At 42.8% G+C, this 21,226-nt stretch overlaps 1 protein-coding gene across 2 annotated transcripts in view; it reads right to left on the reverse strand.

The window, feature by feature from the left end:
* Positions 1-17,037, reverse strand: part of DZIP1 (DAZ interacting zinc finger protein 1) — a 53,830-nt gene extending 36,793 nt beyond the window's left edge. Inside the window, exons 1-8 of one of the 2 annotated variants that reach the window (XM_068526323.1) lie at positions 16,783-17,037; positions 15,526-15,623; positions 14,954-15,167; positions 14,037-14,265; positions 13,366-13,923; positions 7,212-7,296; positions 4,288-4,412; positions 1,639-1,800 (exon numbers count right to left, since the gene is read on the reverse strand). In XM_068526323.1, the coding sequence (XP_068382424.1) occupies positions 1,639-1,800; positions 4,288-4,412; positions 7,212-7,296; positions 13,366-13,923; positions 14,037-14,072 (966 nt within the window). In that variant the 5' untranslated portion in view covers positions 14,073-14,265; positions 14,954-15,167; positions 15,526-15,623; positions 16,783-17,037. Of the gene's footprint in view, positions 1-1,638; positions 1,801-4,287; positions 4,416-7,211; positions 7,297-13,365; positions 13,924-14,036; positions 14,266-14,953; positions 15,168-15,525; positions 15,624-16,782 lie in introns of both variants that reach the window. The other variant, XM_068526322.1, reaches the window with a different exon arrangement.
* Positions 17,038-21,226: the final 4,189 nt, after the last annotated feature.

Genomic DNA, 21,226 nt, shown 5'->3' on the forward strand with positions numbered 1-21,226 from the left:
GTCCAATTCCACAATGATCCTGGGGGCAGGGATAACCATGGAGGGAATCTCAGGCAAAAGAGCCATACTGGCAGCTTTATCACAAGGAAAGAAAAAATGAGTGTGGCCTTGATGGAGAAGACATAAAAAGCCAGTCTTAAATTGGTTACTATCAGAATCCACTACTGTGGGTAATACGACATCCCACTTTGAGAAGATGCCAAGGGTCTGATTTCAGGAGAAGCCCCTGTAGTAGGGGTGGTAAAAGAATTACTACTGCCCACAGGTTCTGATGCTTAGGACCAAGCGAGGTGATAGGGGATAGTTGAACCAACAGGGAGGTGACTGAAGAAAGCCCTATAGAAAAGACACAATGAGCCATCCCAAGTTAATTTCCCCTCAACTTTTTATTTGCAAATTACAACTTATGAAAAAGTTGAAAGAACAGTATAATGAACACCCATTTCCCCTTCACCAATTGTTAACACATTTGCTTTGTAAAGATATGACAGCAGCTGGCAAACTTTTTCTGTAAAGAGCCAGATAGTATTTGACTCTGGGAGACACATAAGATCTTGGGTCATAACCACTCAACTCCATGGCTCCAGCACAAAAGCTCCATAGACAAAGCGTGGAGCAAAGAGTACGGCTGTGTTCCAAAAAACCTTCACTTGTGGACACTGAAAGGTAAACTTCATATAATTTTCATGTGTCGTGAAATATTTCTTCTTTTGACTTTTTTCAACCACTTAAAAGTGTAAAAAGCTTTCTTAGCTTGAGAGCCATACAAAATCAGGTGGTTTGTCAGGTCTGGGTCACAGGTCATAGTTTGCCCATCCCTGTGAGAGGGTTCAGGCTGTTTTAGAGAAGGATCTTAGCAGTATTCCAAAACTATCCCTCTATTTTAGTTTATAACCATGTTGGCCCCTAGAGGGAGCTCCAGACTCTTCCCTTGCCTCCTTTGCTTCACTGTGACCATGGCTGCTCCCACAGGGAAGTGGAGGTTGCATTTAGCGACATCTAGCTCACTCAAACCCCTGTCCTCCTCACCAGCTAGGCCTGGGGCGAGGAAGGGTCATGGCAAAGGCTCTCCCTCTGTCTTTCTGGGTCAGCTTCCTTCTCCCACATTGGCGATCTGCGTCAGTCTTTCTGGAAAGTTCCTTTGGAAATTTGGAAAGCTCTAAAACTCAGGGAGGGATTTATTGTTTTACGCTATCTAAACCTAACCAGCTAAGAAAGAGGGACCTTCTTCTCTGATCCAGCTAAAATGTACCAAGTGTTCTGCACTGGGGTTTGGGGTCAAAGCTCCCACTCTCAAGGAAACGACTTTTCTGACTTGCTCTCTCTTCCGTATGCCCCGAGCTCCCAAGACTCTCAGGGAGGAGGGGTGTCTGGGCCATGGCACAACAAAGGAACTTCTGGATCCACGGGCCACAGTGCCACTCTAATGCTACCTCTCAAGGCCACAACTCTAACAATGCTATGAAGACTCTGAGGTTTAATACTTACATATTCTCAGTGTTTTTTGGTGGGTATTTTCGGGTGGCACCACGTGGCTTGTGGGATCTTAGTTCCCCAACCAGCAATCAAACCTGTGCCCCCAGCAGTGGAAGCTCAGAGTCCTAACCACTGGACCACCAGGGAACTCCCAATACTTACATATTCTAATGCTGAATTCTTAGAAGTTAGTTCTTTAAACTCCTTCATAAACATTTCCTTGACTTTTTCCATTTCATCAACTAGTTTCTCCTTTTCTTCTTCTTTCCATCTATCGAATAACTTCAGAAATTCTTCCTCTTTTGTTTTCTGCATTTCATATTCCTGAAATTGATTCAATACATGGTTTTAAAAGCTCTGGTATGAAGCAAGTATGCAGAAATTTAAATAAATGGGCATAGCTTCACCTCAAATGGGTCAGCTAGATTTGCAAATTTCAGTTAGGCTTCTTCTGTTTGTTTGGTTTGGTTGCAAAAACACTGCATATAATGGCAGGTCTGTGCACAATGATTTTTCTAAACCAAAGGCAGCACACAGCATCCTTTTGTCCTTACATTCCTTAAAGCACAAACACAGAGGCCCAAAGTCTCAAAAGTTCTATGATCTGTGAACTTGTAGAGTAGGCATGCAATCATATGTAAAATGTAAACACACTTTAAAAGTCTACTGAGAAGAACCTTTCTTGATACCATACCAATTTGGGTAGAGTGGCCCCATCTCACCCTTAATAAACACAAATACATTTTTATATAAGCTAAATTCAAGGTCTGGTCCGATCAGCCTTTGATTTCTGGATGACCTTCTGTTGTGTTTTTTTTTTCACCTAATTGGGGACCTGAACTACACTACAAATAAACTCCACCTAACAAACATACAGAACACTGCACCCAACAACAGCACAATATACATTCTTGTTAAATGCACATGGAAGATTCACCAGGATAGACTATATGTTAGACCTTAAAATGATTTTCAATTTTAAAAGGTTGATATCATGCAAAGTATCTCCTCCAACCACAACAGAATGAGGTCAGAAATCACTAACAAAAGGAAAACGGGAAAATTCACAAATATATGAAAATTAAACAATATACTCTTAAACAGCCAATGGATCAAAGAAAACCTCACTAGGGAAATTCAAAAATACTTTAGGATGGGGCTTCCCTGGTGGCGCAGTGGTTAAGAATCCGCCTGCCAATGCAGGGGACACGGGTTCGAGCCCTGGTCTGGGAAGATCCCACATGCCGCGGAGCAGCTGGGCCCATGAGCCACAATTACTGAGCCTGCGCGTCTGGAGCCTGTGCTCCGCAACAAGAGAGGCCGCGATACTGAGAGGCCCGCGCACCGCGATGAAGAGGGGCCCCCGCTCGCCGCAACCAGAGAAAGCCCTAGCACAGAAACGAAGACCCAACACAGCCATAAATCAAATAAATAAATAAATTAAAAAAAAAAAAAAAAAAGAAAAAAAAAAAAAACTTTAGGATGAATGAAAATTAAAGCACAACATACCAAAAAAGGGAAGCAGACAAATCAGTGCTCAGAGGGAAATTTATAACTGTAAGCACCTACATTAAAAAAGGAAGTTCTCAAGTGACAAAAAAAGGTCATTACATAATGATAAAGAGGTCAATTCATCAAGAAACTATAACAATTGTAAGTATATATGCATGAAGCATTGGAGCACCTAAAATATATAAAGCAAATACCAACAGAATGAGAAGGAGAAATAAACAACAATACAATAATAGTAGGGGGATTTTAATACCCCACTCTCAACAATGGGTCATCCAGACAGAAAATCAATAAGGAAACACAGGAGTTGAACAACACTATAGACGAAATGGACCTGAAAGAGATATGCAGAACATCCTATCCAATAACAGCAGAATACACATCCATCTAAAGTACATACAGAATATTCTCCAGGATAGATCATATATTAGGTCATAAAACAAGTATTAACAAATTCAGGAAGACTGACTTTATATCAAGTATTTTTTCTGTCCACAATGTTATGAAACTAGAAAACAGTAACAGAAGGAAAAATTGAAATTTCCAAATAACTGGAAATTAAACAACACACTCTTGAATGACTAATGGATCAAAGGAAAAATCAAAAGGGGAATCAAAAACATCTTGAGACAAATAAAATGGAAACACAACATACCGAAACATATGGGATGTATTAAAAGCTGCTCTAAAAGGAAAGTTTATAGCTATAAACGCCTACATGAAGAAAACAGAAAGATCTCAAATAAGCAACCTAACATTGTACCTCAGAGAGCCAGAAAAAAAGAACAAACTAAGTCCCAAGTTAGCAGAAGGAAGGAAATGATAAAGGTTAGAGCAGAAATAAATGAAATACAAGATAAGAAGACAATAGAAAAGATTAAAAAAACTAACAGTTGATTTTTTGAAAAGATAAACAAAATTGACAAACCTTTAGCTAGACTAACAAAGAAAAGAGGACTCAAATAAATAAAATTATAAATGAAAGAGGAGACATTACAACTGATACTACAGAATTACAAAGGATCATGATAATCTACTATGAACAATTACATGCCAACAAATTGGACAATCTAGAAGAAATAAATTCCTAGAGATATACAACCTACCAAGATTGAATCATGAAGAAAGAGAAAATCTGAACAGATAAATAACGAGTAAGGAGATTGAATCAGTAATCAAAATACTCCCAAAAAAGAAAAGCTCAGGACCAGACGGTTTCACTAGTGAATTCTACCAAACATTTAAAAGGAATTAACCCCAATCCTTCCCAACATATACCTGTTTCTGAATTTAGCATACCTTAGAGAACCTGACTGCATGGGCATGCTGTGCAGCCTCTAGCTGAGACTTGGTGAGCTGCAGCTGCCCCTTCAACATGTCGATCTCATTCTGGAGCTTGTCAGTCTGTGCCCTTGTCTTATACTCTGCTGCAACAGAAACACCTCGTTAAAATACCATCTCTCAGAAAACCTATCTGAAAACTTTCGGGGTACATCCTCTTGATAAGACAAAGACAAAGGAAACTGCTTTTACTTGGGCTATTACTTTTTTCATGCCTCATGAGCCAACTTTTACTCTCTACTATTCAATATTTATTTTCAGTCCTTCATATTATTGAGCGCTGAATTATTTTTAGCAGATTCTTTCAGCCACTAGATTGAGGTTGGATTATCCTACATAGATAGGGTGAGAGCCCATTCAGGGAGCAAAAATGGTGACAAGGAATAATCCTGGGCTCTTCTTCAAGATGCCTGTCTCAGTCGGAGAAGGGAAGCAATAGGTACCACAGTACTGAAATCTCTATGGTCACCATCCTTCTGGCTCCCACCAAACTCTCCTGAGAGCCTCATCAGTGCTAAGATAAGCAGAGGCTGGCATTCAAAATGCACACTTGGGCCATAACCCATCCATGGGACAAAAACGAACTACTGAGAAGTTGTTAAAGGGAGCAACAAGTGAAGGGAAGAATACTTATGTACATGTACTTACATGCAGATGTACACATGACTGAATGGATATACATGTGTCTGTGAGTGTAGACATGAAAGGTATGGAAACCAAGGTAGAAAGTCAGAATCTCAAAGATGACCTGAAGAAATAATACTCATTTCAGAGTCTGAAATACTCTCTGAAACGAGTATGAGATAGAATAAGATACTGAAACAGAAGAGAAAGAAGGTCAGTTTCACACTGAAGAATGGTAGGTTAATTAAAATACTTAATCTTCCCAATTTCTCCAATACATTGCTAAATTGTATCAGCGGTCCACGGCTTATAAGTGGAATTTTATGCTGTTCATATTGTTTATACAAAGTTTAGCTGTTTCCTAAATAAATCTATTTGTCTGAAATAGGCAGGAATGGAAACAAACTGGCCCAAAAGGGAGGGGAAAGCAGGCACTGAGTAACAAGCTAGAAGTACACACGTCTAGATACCGAGAACATTTAAGATTGTAATGGGAACTTCTGTGGGTTACTGTGGCAATCAGCAGAATGCTTTGATCTGCTCATGGAGAAACAGACCTTGCATTCTTTGCTCCTGAGAACATTTAAATTAGTAGGAAGCCTGGTTCCGTGGTAAGCCTCCCATCTCCTGCTTCTTCAACTTCCCCCTCTATACACTGGTTAATTCACATTGGCACCCAAACACATCTTAGTATCTCCCACCTCAAACAAGACAAAAATTTTCCCTTTGTCTCATATTTCCCTCCAGGCACTGCCTCCTGTCCCAGCTTTCCTTCCCAGCAAACGTTACTGACATAAATGTCTGTAATGGACATGACCACTTCCTTGCCTGATTCCCAGCTCACTCCAATCCAGCTTTCATCCCCAATAATTCACTGAAGCCATGTCAAGGTCACCAACAGTCACTGTGACAATAATGGTCAATTCTAGGTCTTCCTCTTACTCCAGTGCCTCAAGATCATTCGGTGTAACTGTCTCCTTCTTGAAACACTCATGCCCCTTGATTTCCATGACAACATACTTCCCAGCTTCCCTCCTGCCTCCATCACTGTGATTTCTCACTCTCCTCAGCTGTTCCTCCTGAGCTCCTAGTGTGGGGCTGGCCCTAGCCGTCTTCTCTAAGTGATCTTATCCAGCCCAGTTCTGCTAACGACTCCCAGGTTTTATCTCCAGCCTGGGCCTTCACTTTGACCTCCAGACCTCCAGCATCTCCACTTGCATGGCAACTGTACGTGTGACTTAATTGTACCCGCGGCCAACACAAATTCTCCATTCTCCTTCCTCCCTCAATCTGCTCCACTCCTGGTCTGGCCCTCAGTAAACATGACAGCCATTCACCCAAAGGTATAGGACAAAAGCCCAGGATCATCTTTGCTTCATCTCTTGATCTCACGTTGAGTCACATCTCTGTGGCCTCTGCTCTGCGTCCAGAAAAAATCTTCTCCATCTCCACTTCTCCCACCTTCCCTGGTACCGTCCTGGTGCAGCTGCCACCTTCTCTCACCTGGGCTACTCATGCAGCCTCCTCACCCTGCCAGCTGCCTCCACCGCTGCCCCTACAGTCTGTTCCCCAACTGCAGCTAGAGGGGTCATTTTAAGGTACAAATTAGATCATGTCCCCGCAACTTAAAATCCTCCATTGGCTTCCCTTACGCTTATAAAATCACCCACATGCCCACCCAGGGCGTTCAAGGCCCTATGTGACCTAGTCCCTTCCTAACCCACCACTACCTTGCTTACCCTGCTCCACCAACCTTCTATCTGTTCCCCAAACACGCCGTGTCCTGCCTCTTCCTCACACACCCTCACAATGCGAGTTCCCCTTGCCTGGGATATACATTTCCCAGATTTCCCGCAGGCTGGGACCCCAGCATCATTCTGCTTTCTGATCAAATAGCGCCTCCTTCATGAGGAGTCACTAGGAGTCACTCTCCATCCCATTCTCCTACTTTATGTTCTTCATTGCACTTGCCACCATTGGAAAAGAACCACTCATTCATTTGTTTAAATGTGAATCCTCCGTCCCTCCCATTAGGGTGTAAGAGAGCCAGACAGGGTCTGTCTTGCTTATGGCTGTATCCCCGACCCCTAAGGCGGTGCATGGCACATAGCAGGGGATCAATATTTACTAAATGAGCGAACAAGGACTATGACACTTTCTTTTAAAAGGATTGAGAGATGCTTTGGACCATGTCTCACTGAAAAAAGAAAAAGGTACCAGAAAGAAAACAGATCTTTGAAGTAGCGCTCACGACTTACCAAGATGAGAATCTTCGGGGTGGCGGCGCTGAATATGACTTTGTAGAAAAGCTTGGTTCATAAAGGCCTTGTCACAAAAACGGCACTGAAAAGGAGAGAGCAACAAATCCAAGTGTCTGTAACAAGTGCCCTTCCACCTAATTTGAATTAAAATTTGGGTACCTGAAGCACTATCTCTTGGGGGCTTTCCCCCCAAAGTTCCCACCCTGGCAAGTGATACTGAAAGCATAACTAAAAAGACATACAAAACCAGGGTGTTCTTCCCGAACTGAACATAGGACAGTGAAAGCCGTCTCTTGACAGTTAAAGTAGCCCATCTTGGCGGTTTCTGGAACCCCTGATACTGCCCCCGTTAAGACTGGTGGTTCACAGCCCGCCAGCATCAACTTGTTCATGACACTCCAGTCATGCCAGCCTCTTCCTGTCCCTCAAGCAAGCCAGCCTCAGACCCTTTGCATTGGCTGGTCCCCTGCCCGGATCTTCCCCAGACCTTCCCATGACTGGCTCCTTCTCGACATTCAAGATGTCATTTACAGAGCATCTTCCACGCTGGGGCTGAGCTGCGCGTCCTCAGCAAATCTTCCTGGATGAGCCTCCTGACAGGCACTGTCCCATCACACTGTCTTGTTTTCATCATTGTACATCTCACCAGTTAATATTTTCAGGTTTATTTACTTCACTTGCTTATTGTCTCCTGCCTAATCCCTCTAGGTTCTAGCATGTCAGCTTCCTGAGAGCATGAACTCTTTTCTCTCTTATTCATAGCTTTATCCCCAGAGACCAGCATTAAAAAAATCACTGAGCACATGCTTAGAAATATTTGGCCTCCTAAAATGAATTTACTGGGGAAAAAAAATCAATCCTACCAATATCTCTATTCTCTACTTTAACACAATTTTTAAGCAAAAAATTCAACTTGTTTCATCTATATCCTCCCCCCTGGATTACTCTGAAGTAAATCCTGGATACTGTATATATTTGTCAGTATTTCAGAATCTATCTCCAAAAGGATATTCTTTTAACACAATCATAATATTATTATCCCAGCTTTTAAAATGTGAAAATTAATTTCTTAATTATCAACAAATATCCAACCATTTGTTTATTTTTTCCCCAATATTTCACACATTGTCTTAGAAAACATTTTTGCAGTTTGTTGTGAATCAGGATCCAAATAAGGTCATATCCTGCAACTGGTTGTTTTGTCTCTTAATTCTGTTTTTGTCTATAGGCTGAGCCTCCAAGCTCCTTTTCCTTATAATTCTTTTGTTGAAGAAACTGAACATTTGTCCTGCAGAGTTACTCTCAGTCTGGATTTTGCTGTTTCATCTCTATTGTGCTATTTACATGTTCTCCTATCCAGCTTTTGCCTTACTCTTTTTTTTTTTTTTTTTAAATTTATTTATTTATTTATTTATGGTTGTGTTGGGTCTTCGTTTCTGTGCGAGGGCTTTCTCTAGTTGAGGCAAGTGGGGGCCACTCTTCATCGCGGTGCGCGGGCCTTTCACTGTGGGGGCCTCTCTTGTTGCGGGGCACAGGCTCCAGATGCGCAGGCTCAGTAGTTGTGGCACACGGGCTTGGTTGCTCCGCGGCATGTGGGATATTCCCAGACCAGAGCTCGAACCCGTGTCCCCTGCATTGGCAGGCAGATTCTCAACCACTGCGCCACCTGGGAAGCCCCTGCCTTACTCTTAATCCGTGTAATTGCATCAGAAAACTTTAGGTTCTAATTTCCCAGAAAATTAACATTATGGCATATTTCTCAGCATTACATTTCAGAGGATCTTTACAGCATCTTTTACGACTTCTCTGCTCATGGGAACTGTTCTGGTTTCCTCACAACAGTTTAGGGACTGCCCACACTGGCTCGGGTGTAAGTGTGGCTCTTGGGCTACACACAGCACTGGAGAAAGGAAAGGAAGAGGAAACATGGAAGTGTAACTTTTAATTTCTCAAAATAGAAAATATGTATTTTAACTATTGCAATAATACAGAAGACTCATGAGCTCAGGGTAAGAAGGGGCTCATACTCCAAAAAGAAAAGACTGACATTTTGACTACATCAACATGAAAAACTTCTATGACAAAAATACCAAAACAAAGTTAGTAGACTTCTGGTTTCTGGATCTGCATGTAAGGAGCTTGAAAATCGCCACTCCATCCTAACAACAAGGAAAAAGCTGAACAGACTGAAAAATCCACAACTCTTCTTGGATCTGTAAGAGAGGGGAGGACACAGGGCAAACCACTGCCCTTGAGTGTGCTTTTCAACATTGCACTTTAAGTCCTCGCTAATGTAATAAGGCAAGAAAAAAATTAGAAGATATACAGATGGGAAGGAAGACACAGAACTGTCTTTGTTTGCAGATGACATGATCGTCTATGTAAAAAATCCAAAAGAATTGACAAAAAACTCCTGGAACTAATAAGCACGTATAGCAAAGTTGCAGGATACGAGGTTAATATACAAAAGTCAACTGCTTTCCTATATACCAGTAATGAACAAGTGGAATCTGAAATTAAAAACGTAATAACATTTACATTAGCATCCCCCAAAATGAAATACTTAGGTCTGTTGATAATGGGGGAAACTATGCATGTGTAGGGGCAGGAGATATATGGAAACTTTTTGTACCTTCCCCTCAATGAACCTAAAATTGCTCTAAAAGAAAAAACTTAAGTTCACACAAAAACCTGCAAGTGAATGTTTATAGCAGCATTATTCATAATAGCCAGATACGGGTTCCAGGCAAGATATCCTACAAAAGTAAAAGGTTAACAGACTCTGATTCATGTACACCATGGAATACTAGTCAGTTTTTTAAAAATGAATGGATTAGTGATACCTGAAACAACTGGTCTATCAGGCCCCAAATCCAAAACTATCTGATCTACCATCACTGGGATTAAAACATACTTTATAATAGATCTTACAGTAATTAGAAACTTAATAAAAGTCAGATCATTCTTTACAATGAAAAATAGCAGGAGGTTCAGAAATCCTACTTATTGCACAAAGATTCTGCCTTAGAAATAATAAAGTTCCCTTTCAGGGTAAGAAGGTGGGAAGGAATTCTACGTCACCTAGAATCAAATTTCTCCATTAATAAGATAATTATAAAACTTTAAAAAATGCTTTAAAAACTTTATCCTATATAACCCTTTGCATTTTCTTAAAAAAAGTTTTAAATATATGATAAATATGTTTGATATACAGATGAATGATATAAACTTCTATTTCAAAGGAGTTCCCTTAAAGCATCTTTAGGACAGAAAGTGACATAATGAATTAAGAAAAATTAGGTACTATGAACTATTCATAGAAAGGAATCTGATACTCTTTCCATGACAACCCCAGGGATATAATATGTCAAATTATGTTCAGTGTACTTGGTTTCAGAATGTTGACTACATGTAGGTTGTATGCTATGTAAAACATGTAAATGTCCTAATACCACTTCTATCCAAAATCATTAAAAATTTAAAAATACTTAGTGTAATGGAATTAACACAAGAACTCAGGATTCCTTTACCTAAATGAGTAGGATGGAGGTTTTTGATTCCTCCAGATGTTTTTTAAGACCTCTCAAAGACAATGACGGAGAATAGGAGATAAAGATTTTCACTATGCCCACTAAGAGCTAGGCCCTGTTACATCACTATCTTTTTAAATTTCCATGGCAACCACTTTATCCATGAAGAAATCAAAGCTCAGGAAAGTTAAGTTGCAGCCTTATTGGTTGCACAGTTTGACCCATGTCTCTCTGACAGCAAAATGCATGCTTTTTCTACTCCCCAACACTCATCTCCAACTCCAAGGGGCTCAATAATTGGAACAAGGGACAGAAATTCACTGACAGATTCCAAAATCTGTGTTGCTGAAGGGTGGGGAGGAATCTGAGTCTTCCAGCTGTGAAAATGAAAGGTCTTCCTAGAGTCTAAGTCCTATTATAATCCACTGGAATTTTTTAATTTTTAAAGTTTTAAAAATAATTTGATAGCCAGATCTCTGGTACACACTGGCCTTTACACATGGCCATCAACTTCCCTGGCTGTTGGAGGTTTCTATTTAAATAAAAATTCACACTGCAGACTAAAGTCAAATAACTATTTAAACAAAATCAATTGACTTCCCATAAATTTTACTATAGGCCAAATATCCCTAGCTTATGAATCTGTAACAAAGATTATAACACCGTGGAATCCCTGCTAGCTTACATGCCAACTATTCTTAGCAGCAGTCTTTGACTACCCCTCCCTGAAACTGATTCTCACAGCATCTCAGCACTGTGACCTCTGGCCTTCTGGTCTGAGGATTCATAAAGAGATAGGTCACAGGTAGCCACAGCTCACTACAGGGAAGCCACTGCAGAAATCAACATCCACTTGTTGGATGCTATTTACTGAGCTTTCCTCATGCTATACATATGCATTATCTCACGGGATTCTCAGAGCAACCCTACTACTAGTATTCTCATTTTCCAGATGAGGAAACTGAGGTTTAGAAGTTAAAAGACTTGCACAGAGGAATAGGTGGAATTCAAACCCAGGTAGTCTAACTCCAGAGTTGTCACCCTAAAGGCTCTCACTGCTCAAGAACTCCATAAAGAGACAACGGCAAGTCACTTAATAGAGGGCAGAGTATACGTGTACTACACTAAGTAGGAAAAGGTGGTGTGGTCATTCCTACCTCTTCTTGGCCACACCTGGGCACACCATACAGCTACCACCGCCATTCAGAGAGTCTGAGTGGCCAAGAGTTGGCAGGTGTCACTCATTTGATAAAAGTGAACCATTACTTTTTTATCCTCATATTATCATTCACATTTGAAAATCTTTACTTACAAACAGCTATTTTTATGATAACCAAAAGAACGAAAAAAAGTTTATAAACATAAAATTTTTATGTTACAGGTTTTAGTGTTTCACTGAATAATACCAAAGCCAGGTAAACTTTTTTTAATGTTTTAAACAGAACCTATTCTATCCATTTTACGATAAATACATTTAAAGAGCCATCTCAGCACTATTTATAAATATTTAGTTTTTAAATAGCATTTATGAAACAAATAGGCAATTAGCGACATCAGGTATCATTGGATGACTATACCTAAAGGTTGTATACCCAAGGCTAAACATTAAGACTTTCTAACAGCATTCTTTCCCAACTGTTCACCTAGTTTAAGTACACTTCTCTCAAGGCTCCTATTGGGTCAGTCCTAAGCACTATTAACCTCACTGTTTTCTGAGCCCTACACCCAGTTCTCCACACTCACTCCTGCTTTGGCTCCACCATTACCTAAACCCACTGAGGCCTTTTAAGTCCTATTTAGCCAAAATGACTGGAATGTAGGGGTGTGAAATCAATCTTGTCAGTCTATTGCTTACTTTGATATCTTCATCAAACATTCTTTGCTTCTTCCACCTAACCAATAAAAAAGATAAATATGCTGATTTCTGTTACACACAAAAATTACAATATTTATCTTGGGTTCAATGTCTAGCCCCTAACAGTTGGGAGATTAAGAACAAAAAGGCAAAATTTTTAAATTTTTTAAATAGTATTGTTATATCAGCAAGTATTCTCCTGCTTAGGAAATATACACATTGAAATATTTAGGAGTCTGCAACTCACTGCCAAATGGTTCAAAAGTAATAGTATGATATAGAGACAGAGAAAATAAAGCCAATGTGGCAAATGTTAATAATTGGTGTAGGGAAGTTTTTGCACTTTTCTTGTAATCTTTCTGTAAATTTAAAAATATTTCAAAATTTAAAAATGAGGAAAAAAATCCACAAATTTAAGCATTCCATATCATTTGGGCCCGAGCTCAACAGCAATTTGTACCTGGTTTATTTTTCATTACACCGATTAGGAGGAAGAAACAGTTTCTTAAACAACCAGCTTTTAGATAATTCAATAAAGCACTGCAGACAACGTTACTTAATTATTAACCCTATGTTAGTCTACACAAGGTAATGAACCATGTTACCTGTTGGTTAAAATTACTCTTTCGCTTAAATAGATGCTGTTTCTTCTAATTTAGAGTACAAATCAAAAAAAAAAAAAGGCAGTGCTATAGGAAAGGACTCTCAATATCCCAGCCAGTAGGAATTGAGGGTTTTACTGGATCATCACAAGGCAGCTTCCCACCTGGTAATAGCTGGCCTTGGCCTCAATCATCAGCTGCTGGGTGGAGATCAACTTTTTCCTGCGTTTACACTCTTCCTTGAGTAACTTGATCTCGCCGGCCTGCTTGGTGAGGAGCTTCTGGCTCTGCTCGCTCTCGGCCAGGCTCAGGCGCAGCCGCTCCTCCAGGTCGTGCAGCTGCGAGGTGAGGAACTCCTGCGAGTGCAGCAGGTACTCGATGGTGAGCTGCGCCAGGCGGATGAGCTTCAGCAGCACCGGGTCCACCCCCGACTGGCAGTGCGGGCACTTCTCGTCCTCCAGCTTGCAGAAGGTGATGTTCATGATGTTCTCCTGCAGCGTGAGCACGTCCACGGCGCCCGCCACCTTGTCCACGTCGATGGCGCTCAGCCGCCGCCAGTCGACGCTCTCCAGCCGCGGGCGGAACTGGAAGAAAGGCAGGGGCCCCGAAGCCGCGCTGGGGGGGCCGCAGGCCATGGCGGCCCCGCCCGCCGCGGCGGCGGCGGCGGAGGCGGGTCTCTCCAGGCTGTTGGCGAGCGGGTAGTAGACGTGCTTCTGAAAGGGCTGCGGGAAGGAGAGAGAATGGGGGAGGCGGAGGGGGCTGCGAGTTCTGTGGAGTCCCCGCCGCCCCAGCCCGGCAATCGGCAGGCGGGCATCCCCGGCTTGCCGCCTCTTACCATGCTTGGAAGCAAATCCACCGCCTCTGCCGGCATCGGAGGAGAGGGCAGTCCCGTCTCCCAGGCCCGGACCGCCGCCGCCCCACCCCTCGGAGCGGGAGAAGGCCGGGTCCCGGGCGGCGGCGGCCTAAGGCCTGGGCGTCCGGGCCGTTGTTATGGCAGCGCCCCGGGCGTGGACCTGGAGCAAAGTGCGAGTCGGCCAGCGCGCGGTTAGCGTGCGCCCAGGGCCCTACGGGACCAAAGAAGAACTCGTCGTGGGCCAGCCGAGGACACACCGGTCCACCTCGAGAGGGCACACTTCCTGAGCGCCGGCTCGCCGGGCACCACCTTGCAAGTCTCTTAAGGCGTGGGGAGCCACATCCTAGCTGCCAGCCTCTGATCCTCGCCTTAGGTTTTTGAGATTAGAAAGAACCATTCATCCTCCTCTTTCACGCACAACTCAGAAAACGTGAAGCAACAAATCTATGTAAAATTAAATGGGATGGAGGGGGGCCTAGCTGCAAAAGGGCACGAAGACACTTTGGGGTATAATAAAAAATGTTCTCTATTTTGATTGTCTTGTTGATTACCCGGGCATATAGTTTTCAAAACTCACTGAATGGTACACTGAAAATTAACGGTGCATTTTGTACATTATACTTCAATAAAGTTGTTTTAAAAATTAAATTTGTAGTGTAGTTAATTATATTCGATGTAAGGCTTCCTAAATTTCTTACATCCAAGATACTTTTTAAAATGGAGTCGTTCTTCCTCTCTGGGTTGGCCACCTAGATATAACATTCGGCTAGAATTTCAAACCAAAGAACTTCCCCAAATATGTAATACCTTACTTGTCTTTCCAAAAGGATATGTTTTTCAAAATGTGAAGATAAAGACAATTATATGGAGGCGGAACTTTACAGGGCCCTGGTATTTACCTTTCAAACTTGTGTGGCAGCTGCATTCTGTTTTCTGGAGAGGCTAAACTATTTCTAGCAGCAACTCGTAGGCCTCAGGCCTCTCATTCTCGAGGTCTTCTGGGAGCTGCCTGTGGTTACCATAGAGATGGATGAACTGAGGAAAAGCCAGCCATTCCTCAGTCCACCGGGGAGTCCCTGCTTGGACCAACCATCAGGAAAATTTTTGTCTCTCCTAACAGCCAAAGAACAGAAGAAACGAAAATACAGTTCAGAGTAACTGGAAGCAAACTTGTAATGTCAAACATTTCTAGCCCTTTCTAGACACTGAGAACGAGAAATAAGCCCACAGGAAAGCATCCAGAAACTAAGCATACACTTCATAAGATTTCATAGAAGCCGTGCATCCAAATAATTTTGAATGGGATTTTGAAAGAAAAATAGCTATTATCGATTAACTACAGCCAGCATGACAGTCTTAAAGATCTAGCTTCAAAGTCTGATTCTTCCATTTACTTGCTGTCTGACCTACAAGTTTCGGCAGCCCTAGGCTTCAGTTTCCCAGTCTGTTAAATAGACCTGAGGATACCGACCTGGCAGGTCTATGTACCCTGGACTCCATCCACTGGGCTGCAGGATCAGCGGGAACAAGGGCCGTAGTCTCTCTTGCTCACCGTTATATCCCCAGCACCTGGCATAGATCAGGCACGGAGAGGCGCGTTAAGAATTTGCCAAAAGGACATGTGGATAAAAAATGATCCGAATGAGGAGCTTCCCCTGTGGCTCAGTGGTTAAGAATCCGCCTGCCAATACAGCAGACACGAGTTCGATCCCTAGTCCGGGAAGATCCCACATGCCGCGGAGCAACTAAGCCCGTGCGCCACAACTACTGAGCCTGTGCTCTAGAGCCCGTGAGCCACAACTACTGGGCCCGCATGCTGCAACAACTGAAGCCTGAGTGCCTAGAGCCCGTGCTCTGCAACAAGAGAAGCCACCGCCGCGATGAAGAGTGGCCCCCGCTTGCCGCAACTAGAGAAAGCCCTAGCACGAAACGAAGACCCAACACAGCTAAAAATAAATAAATAAATAAAGTAGCTATTAAAAAAAAAATTACATGTTTAAAAAAAAAAAAAAAGAGAGAAGCCACCGCAATGAGAAGCCCGCGCACCACAAGGAAGACTAGCCCCCGCGGGCCGCCAACTAGAGAAAGCCCAGGGGCAGCAACAAAGACCCAGACAAAAATAAATAAATTAATTAAAAAAAAAGAATGATCCGAATGAATTAGGCGCTTAGGAAACGTCAGCTCCCGGCCCCTGTCCCTCATATTTCCTGTGCCCCCGGGCTCTGGGTCCAAACCCTTGAAACTCAGGGGTCTATCCGCGCGCTCCCACTGCATTCGGGGGAGGAGGCGCGCGGGGCTCGAGGCGCCCATCTCCGTTCGCCGCCACCACGCCGGCCCCGAGCGCCGCGCCGTTGGCCACCCTCGCCCCTCGGCTGAATCTGAGTCGCAAGATGGCCGGAACAGGAAAGAAGGGGGCACGCTTTCCCGTTCCCTCTGCAGGGCCGCCAGCCAGAGCGCAGCGCCTCCCGCCCCGGGCGCACCATGGGGACGACCCGCCGAACCCACAAAGACAAAGGCCGGGGAACGCGGGCTCCAGAACGCGGGCTCCAGTGGGGCCTCGGCGCCGCCCCTTAGAAGGCAAGCAAACGTGGGGAGTGGGGGGCTGCGGCAGCCAGGCCAGCGGGGTCTGCAGCGCCTCGGCTCGCAGCGGGAGGAGGGCCCGGCTTCGCGGGCACCCAGAGGCCCCGGCCTCCCCTGGGCGCCTGGCGCACCCCTGACCTCGACTCACCCCAGCTGCGCGCTCCAGGGCGGGCGCCGGGCGCTGCAGGCGGACAGGGGCGAGGCTGGGGACGCAGGCTGCAGGGGCGCTGCGGGCGCGGGCGGGCCCGTGGAGGCCGAGGAGCAGCCGGGCGGGAAGCGGCGGGCCGGCTCCTTCTTCCAGGACGCAGAATGAGGCCTGTCTGTTCTGAGAAAGTTGTGGCGAGGCTAGCCGCCTGGCGCCTCTCCGGGCCCTCCCAGATTCCCGGCCACGGGCGCCTCGGGATCCCCCACCCCCCTCCCGCCCCCCTCCCCTCTGCGATCTCCCTGCGGCCTCTTCTCTCTGCCTCCCAGCTCCTCCGGCAGCTGGGCGGGACCGTGAGCGTCTAGACCGCCGCGCGAAAATGCGCTCCGCCAATCCCACTGTTGGTGCAGAGACGTGGTGCCTGGGCGCGCTCTGTTGCTGGCGTGGGATGCTAGCCCCAGGAAGACCTTTCAAAGAGAAACCAGATTCACTCCTACCCTGCGGTTAGCCTAATCCCCAGCTAGCTAATTTCCCATAGAGGCAGGGGCTTTTTGTGAATTCCTTGTAAGAAGAGATGCATTTTAATCGCAGAAGTCTGCAGATGCAAGAGACCTTGTAGGGCTATCTCATGCAGCCTTGTACTTGAGTGACAGGGAAAACAGGATTAAAGACCATGTGCCGAAGCACACAAGGATTTAAACCGAACTAGATTCCGCGTCTCTTTTGGTTATGCCCATTTTAGGACGAAAGGCGTGGATCTCTGTTGGCAGAAAGTTTGTCGGTGGGGGAGAGGGGACGTCCGGGGTCAAGAGTAAGGTGACAGTTTTTTAACCTAAAATTGGAACACACGGTCTAACAATGGGGCAAAATTCCATATTTTAAAATAATGCGTAATCCAGAAAGTATGCACATATTTTAACAACCAGGAGGTTGACCCAGATTGAGAAATTTGAGTGCATCTTTTGCAAAATCTTACTGTCTGTTGTAGCAAAATTGTTCTTCACTTAGAAAGGAGTAACTTCAGAATTTTTGTTGGATGACAACGTGTTACTGTAAAATGCTTTTCCTTGTGTTTCTCTCTGACTGAATTAACTTTATCGGCTACTTTATTTAGCACAAGGCATCAAAAATAGTAATAGCTCAGAAAGTATTTATGTTGAATTCCTTTCTTGTTTTAGTTTTTACTTAAAATCATAAGACCTAGGACAACCTTAACAGGTTTTTAAAAATTTGTCCAATTTCAATTTAATGCTTAAATTTGAAAGATCCAGGATCCCATAAAAATGCTCTAAAGTAGTATGGCTAAAGATTTCTAGATAGAAATTTCAGGCAGTGTGTGGGAGATATGGCCACTGCTTTGCAAAATCTATATACTCTGTAGCCCTTTGTGGTGTGTGTGTGCATGCCTTAGAGGATAATTGCTTAATTAACATTATTTGATAATACACCATTTGCGTTACCAGTATGCCCATTCCCAACTTTCAGTATATTACGGATCACATATGCAGAATTGGAAGAAATAAGATGAACCAGTTGACCTTGGCATGGCATAGCAGCAAGCATACATTCTTGATCCTTTCAAACCTCTTATACCAGTTATCACAGCTGAGCAGGGTGTTGCTGTGGTAATTAAATAATTAAAAAATTTAAAATTATTTAGGTATCTGTCTCCTGCATCAGACTATGAGAACCTGACGTGTTCTAGCACACTGAGCACATACTAAGTGCTCAAATAAGTATGTGGTTTTTGAAGACAGAAATGATCCTAAAAAAGGAAAATAGAAATATTGGCTACTATTGATCATTTTGTATAGTTAGTAAACTAAAATGCTATATCTGAATTTATTTCAAATTTTTGTTTTCATTTCTCCTGTTTGAAAACAGCAAGTGTGACAAAATGAAAATTACATTGAGGCAGGCAGTTGGGGATGGTGCTTAGCATGGTATCTATTTATTATTAAATATTACCAGGTCTTATAGGAGTAAAACAAAGATTAGATATTCAAAGTGGACTTTGAATCAAAGTAATTAAAAGGTATTAAATCAGACAATACATGTTGTTTCTGCCCTTCGTTTTTGATCACCTGGCTAATGTCTTTTAGTTATAATTATAATATCATATATAGTATACAGAAAAGTGTGTAAGATATATATGTACAGTTTAAAGAATAATCAAATGAACACTTGTATACCCACCCCCCAGTTTAAAACATTCCTAGCATTTTGGAAACTCCTCTTTGTACCTCTCCAATCATATCCCTTTCCATCCTCCTACTTAACAGTTGTCCTAATTTTTGGGTTAAATCATTCCCTTTTCCTTACCGTTTACACATTATATTGTTTACATATTATATAGACAGTATATTATTTACTTTTGAAAAATTGAGTAGCAAGCACAAATTGTGTAAAGATGAGTCAGATGAGTGGCAGGGTCCATACTACCTTTTAAGGCAAGAGGGCTTCCACCCTGGCCTGGCCCTTTAGAAAAGCCCAAGAAGCTAATGGACCTGGTCCTCCCATAGCCTGTGCTCTCCCATTCTAGACCATACTTCATAGAACCTTGGAACTTCCTGCACAAACCGTCCACGCCAACTTTCAAAGCCTCTATGGGCTGCTTCTCCAAGTCCATCTTCTCAAAGACGGACTGTATTGCTTATGGTTAGGCACATGGAGTGGCCACAGTCAGCAGACTATTTAGAAGTACTAAATAGCTCAGGTACATGGATTGGAAAATATAACCCTAAGGCACACAAGGCCTCTCTCTGGTCGGGATGGTGCCAGGATACAAAAGAGAAGAGTTGCTGCCTGGGAGCTTGACTGAGTCCAAGAATTCTAAATTCAAACCTGGCTTTGCAGCCTCAGCTTCCTTTGAGTAACTTAAAATAGGATGCTGCTGGCAGGCGGTTGTAAATGTATATTGCAAACTCTAGGGCAACCATTAAAAAATTAAAAAGAGGAGTATGATTAATATGTTAAGAGAGGAGATAAATGGAATGTTATAAACTGCTCCATTAAAACCAGAAAAGGCAGGAAAAGAGGGTGAAAAGAAAAGAAAAGAAAGAAAGGAAGGAAGAAGGATGAATAGAAAACAGTTACAAACATGGACGCTATTAGCCCAATTATATCAATAACCACTTTAGATGTGAATCGTCTAAATAAACCAATTAAAAGATTGTCAGAGTGGATTAAAAAAATTAGACCCAACGGTATGTTACATATAAGAAACTAACTTCAAATATAAAGACTCAGATGGTTTAAAAGGGATAGAAAAAGATACATCACTGATCAAAGGAAATCTGGAGCAGCTGTATTAGTTTCAGACAAAGCAGACCTCAGAACAAGGAAAATGATTAGGGATTGAGAGGAATACTGTATAATGTTGAAGGGGTCAGTGTTCCAAGAAGACATAATCCTTAACATGTATGTACTCAAGAAAGGAGTATGAAAATAAATGAGGCAAAACAGAACTGGAAAGAGAAATAGACAAATCCACAATTATACTTGGACACTTCAACAACCCTCTTTAACAATTAATAGATCAGTTAGGACAAAACTCACCCAAATAGTACTATCAATCAACCTGATCTAATTGGCAATTATAGAATACTCCATCCAACAACCGGAGAATACACGTTCTTCTCAAACTTGCATGGAAAGTTCAGAAAGATAGACTACATTCTGGGCCATCAAACACACCTTAACAAATGTAAAAGAATAGAAATCATACAACATATGTTCTCAGACCACAGCAAAATTAAACTAGAAATCAGTAGCAGAAAGATAGCTGGAAAATCCCCAAATATTTGGAGATTAACCAACACACTTCTATATAATACGTGGATCAGAGAAGAACTCTCAAGAGAAATTTTAAAATATTTGGAACTAACTAATAATACAACTTATTAAAATTTGTGGGATGCAGTGAAAATGGGGCTTAGAGGGAAATTTGCTCGTTAGAAGTGAGTCCCTAAGTTTGACCGATACCCAAGGGGAGGGGAATCAGGTTTGCCTTTTGAAGGCAGGATGCATCAAAGATTTTGAGGCCATATTTTGAAACTACACCGCAACCAGTACCAGAACCTCCCTTTCTTTGATTGTTCCGTGGTGGCTTAAGTAGAGAAAATGACTTGATGACAGTTTCAATTTACAATTCAATTGAACCATTTACTTGTTGCCTAGAACTGACTAGGGTCTGGAAGATGGGTTCAAAAGCAAAAACAAAAACGCAAACCTAACTCTCATGGAAGGTGGCTCAGTCCTGGTGTTTGTAGTAGGATGGGAGGGGCCCCACAAACCAGATAAGAACTTGTGGTTTGATGAAATGCCACACTTTGGAGCCCCTGATTAATTTATGGAGGAGAGTCAGACTATTTTTATCAGAATCTGATTGATACGACCATGGTAGGATTACCAAGCTGGCTTTACCTCTGGTAGTTCACAGCCTCTACAT

The sequence above is a fragment of the Eschrichtius robustus genome, chromosome 18, assembly GCF_028021215.1.
Source record: "Eschrichtius robustus isolate mEscRob2 chromosome 18, mEscRob2.pri, whole genome shotgun sequence".
Taxonomy (NCBI): Eukaryota; Metazoa; Chordata; class Mammalia; order Artiodactyla; family Eschrichtiidae; genus Eschrichtius; species Eschrichtius robustus.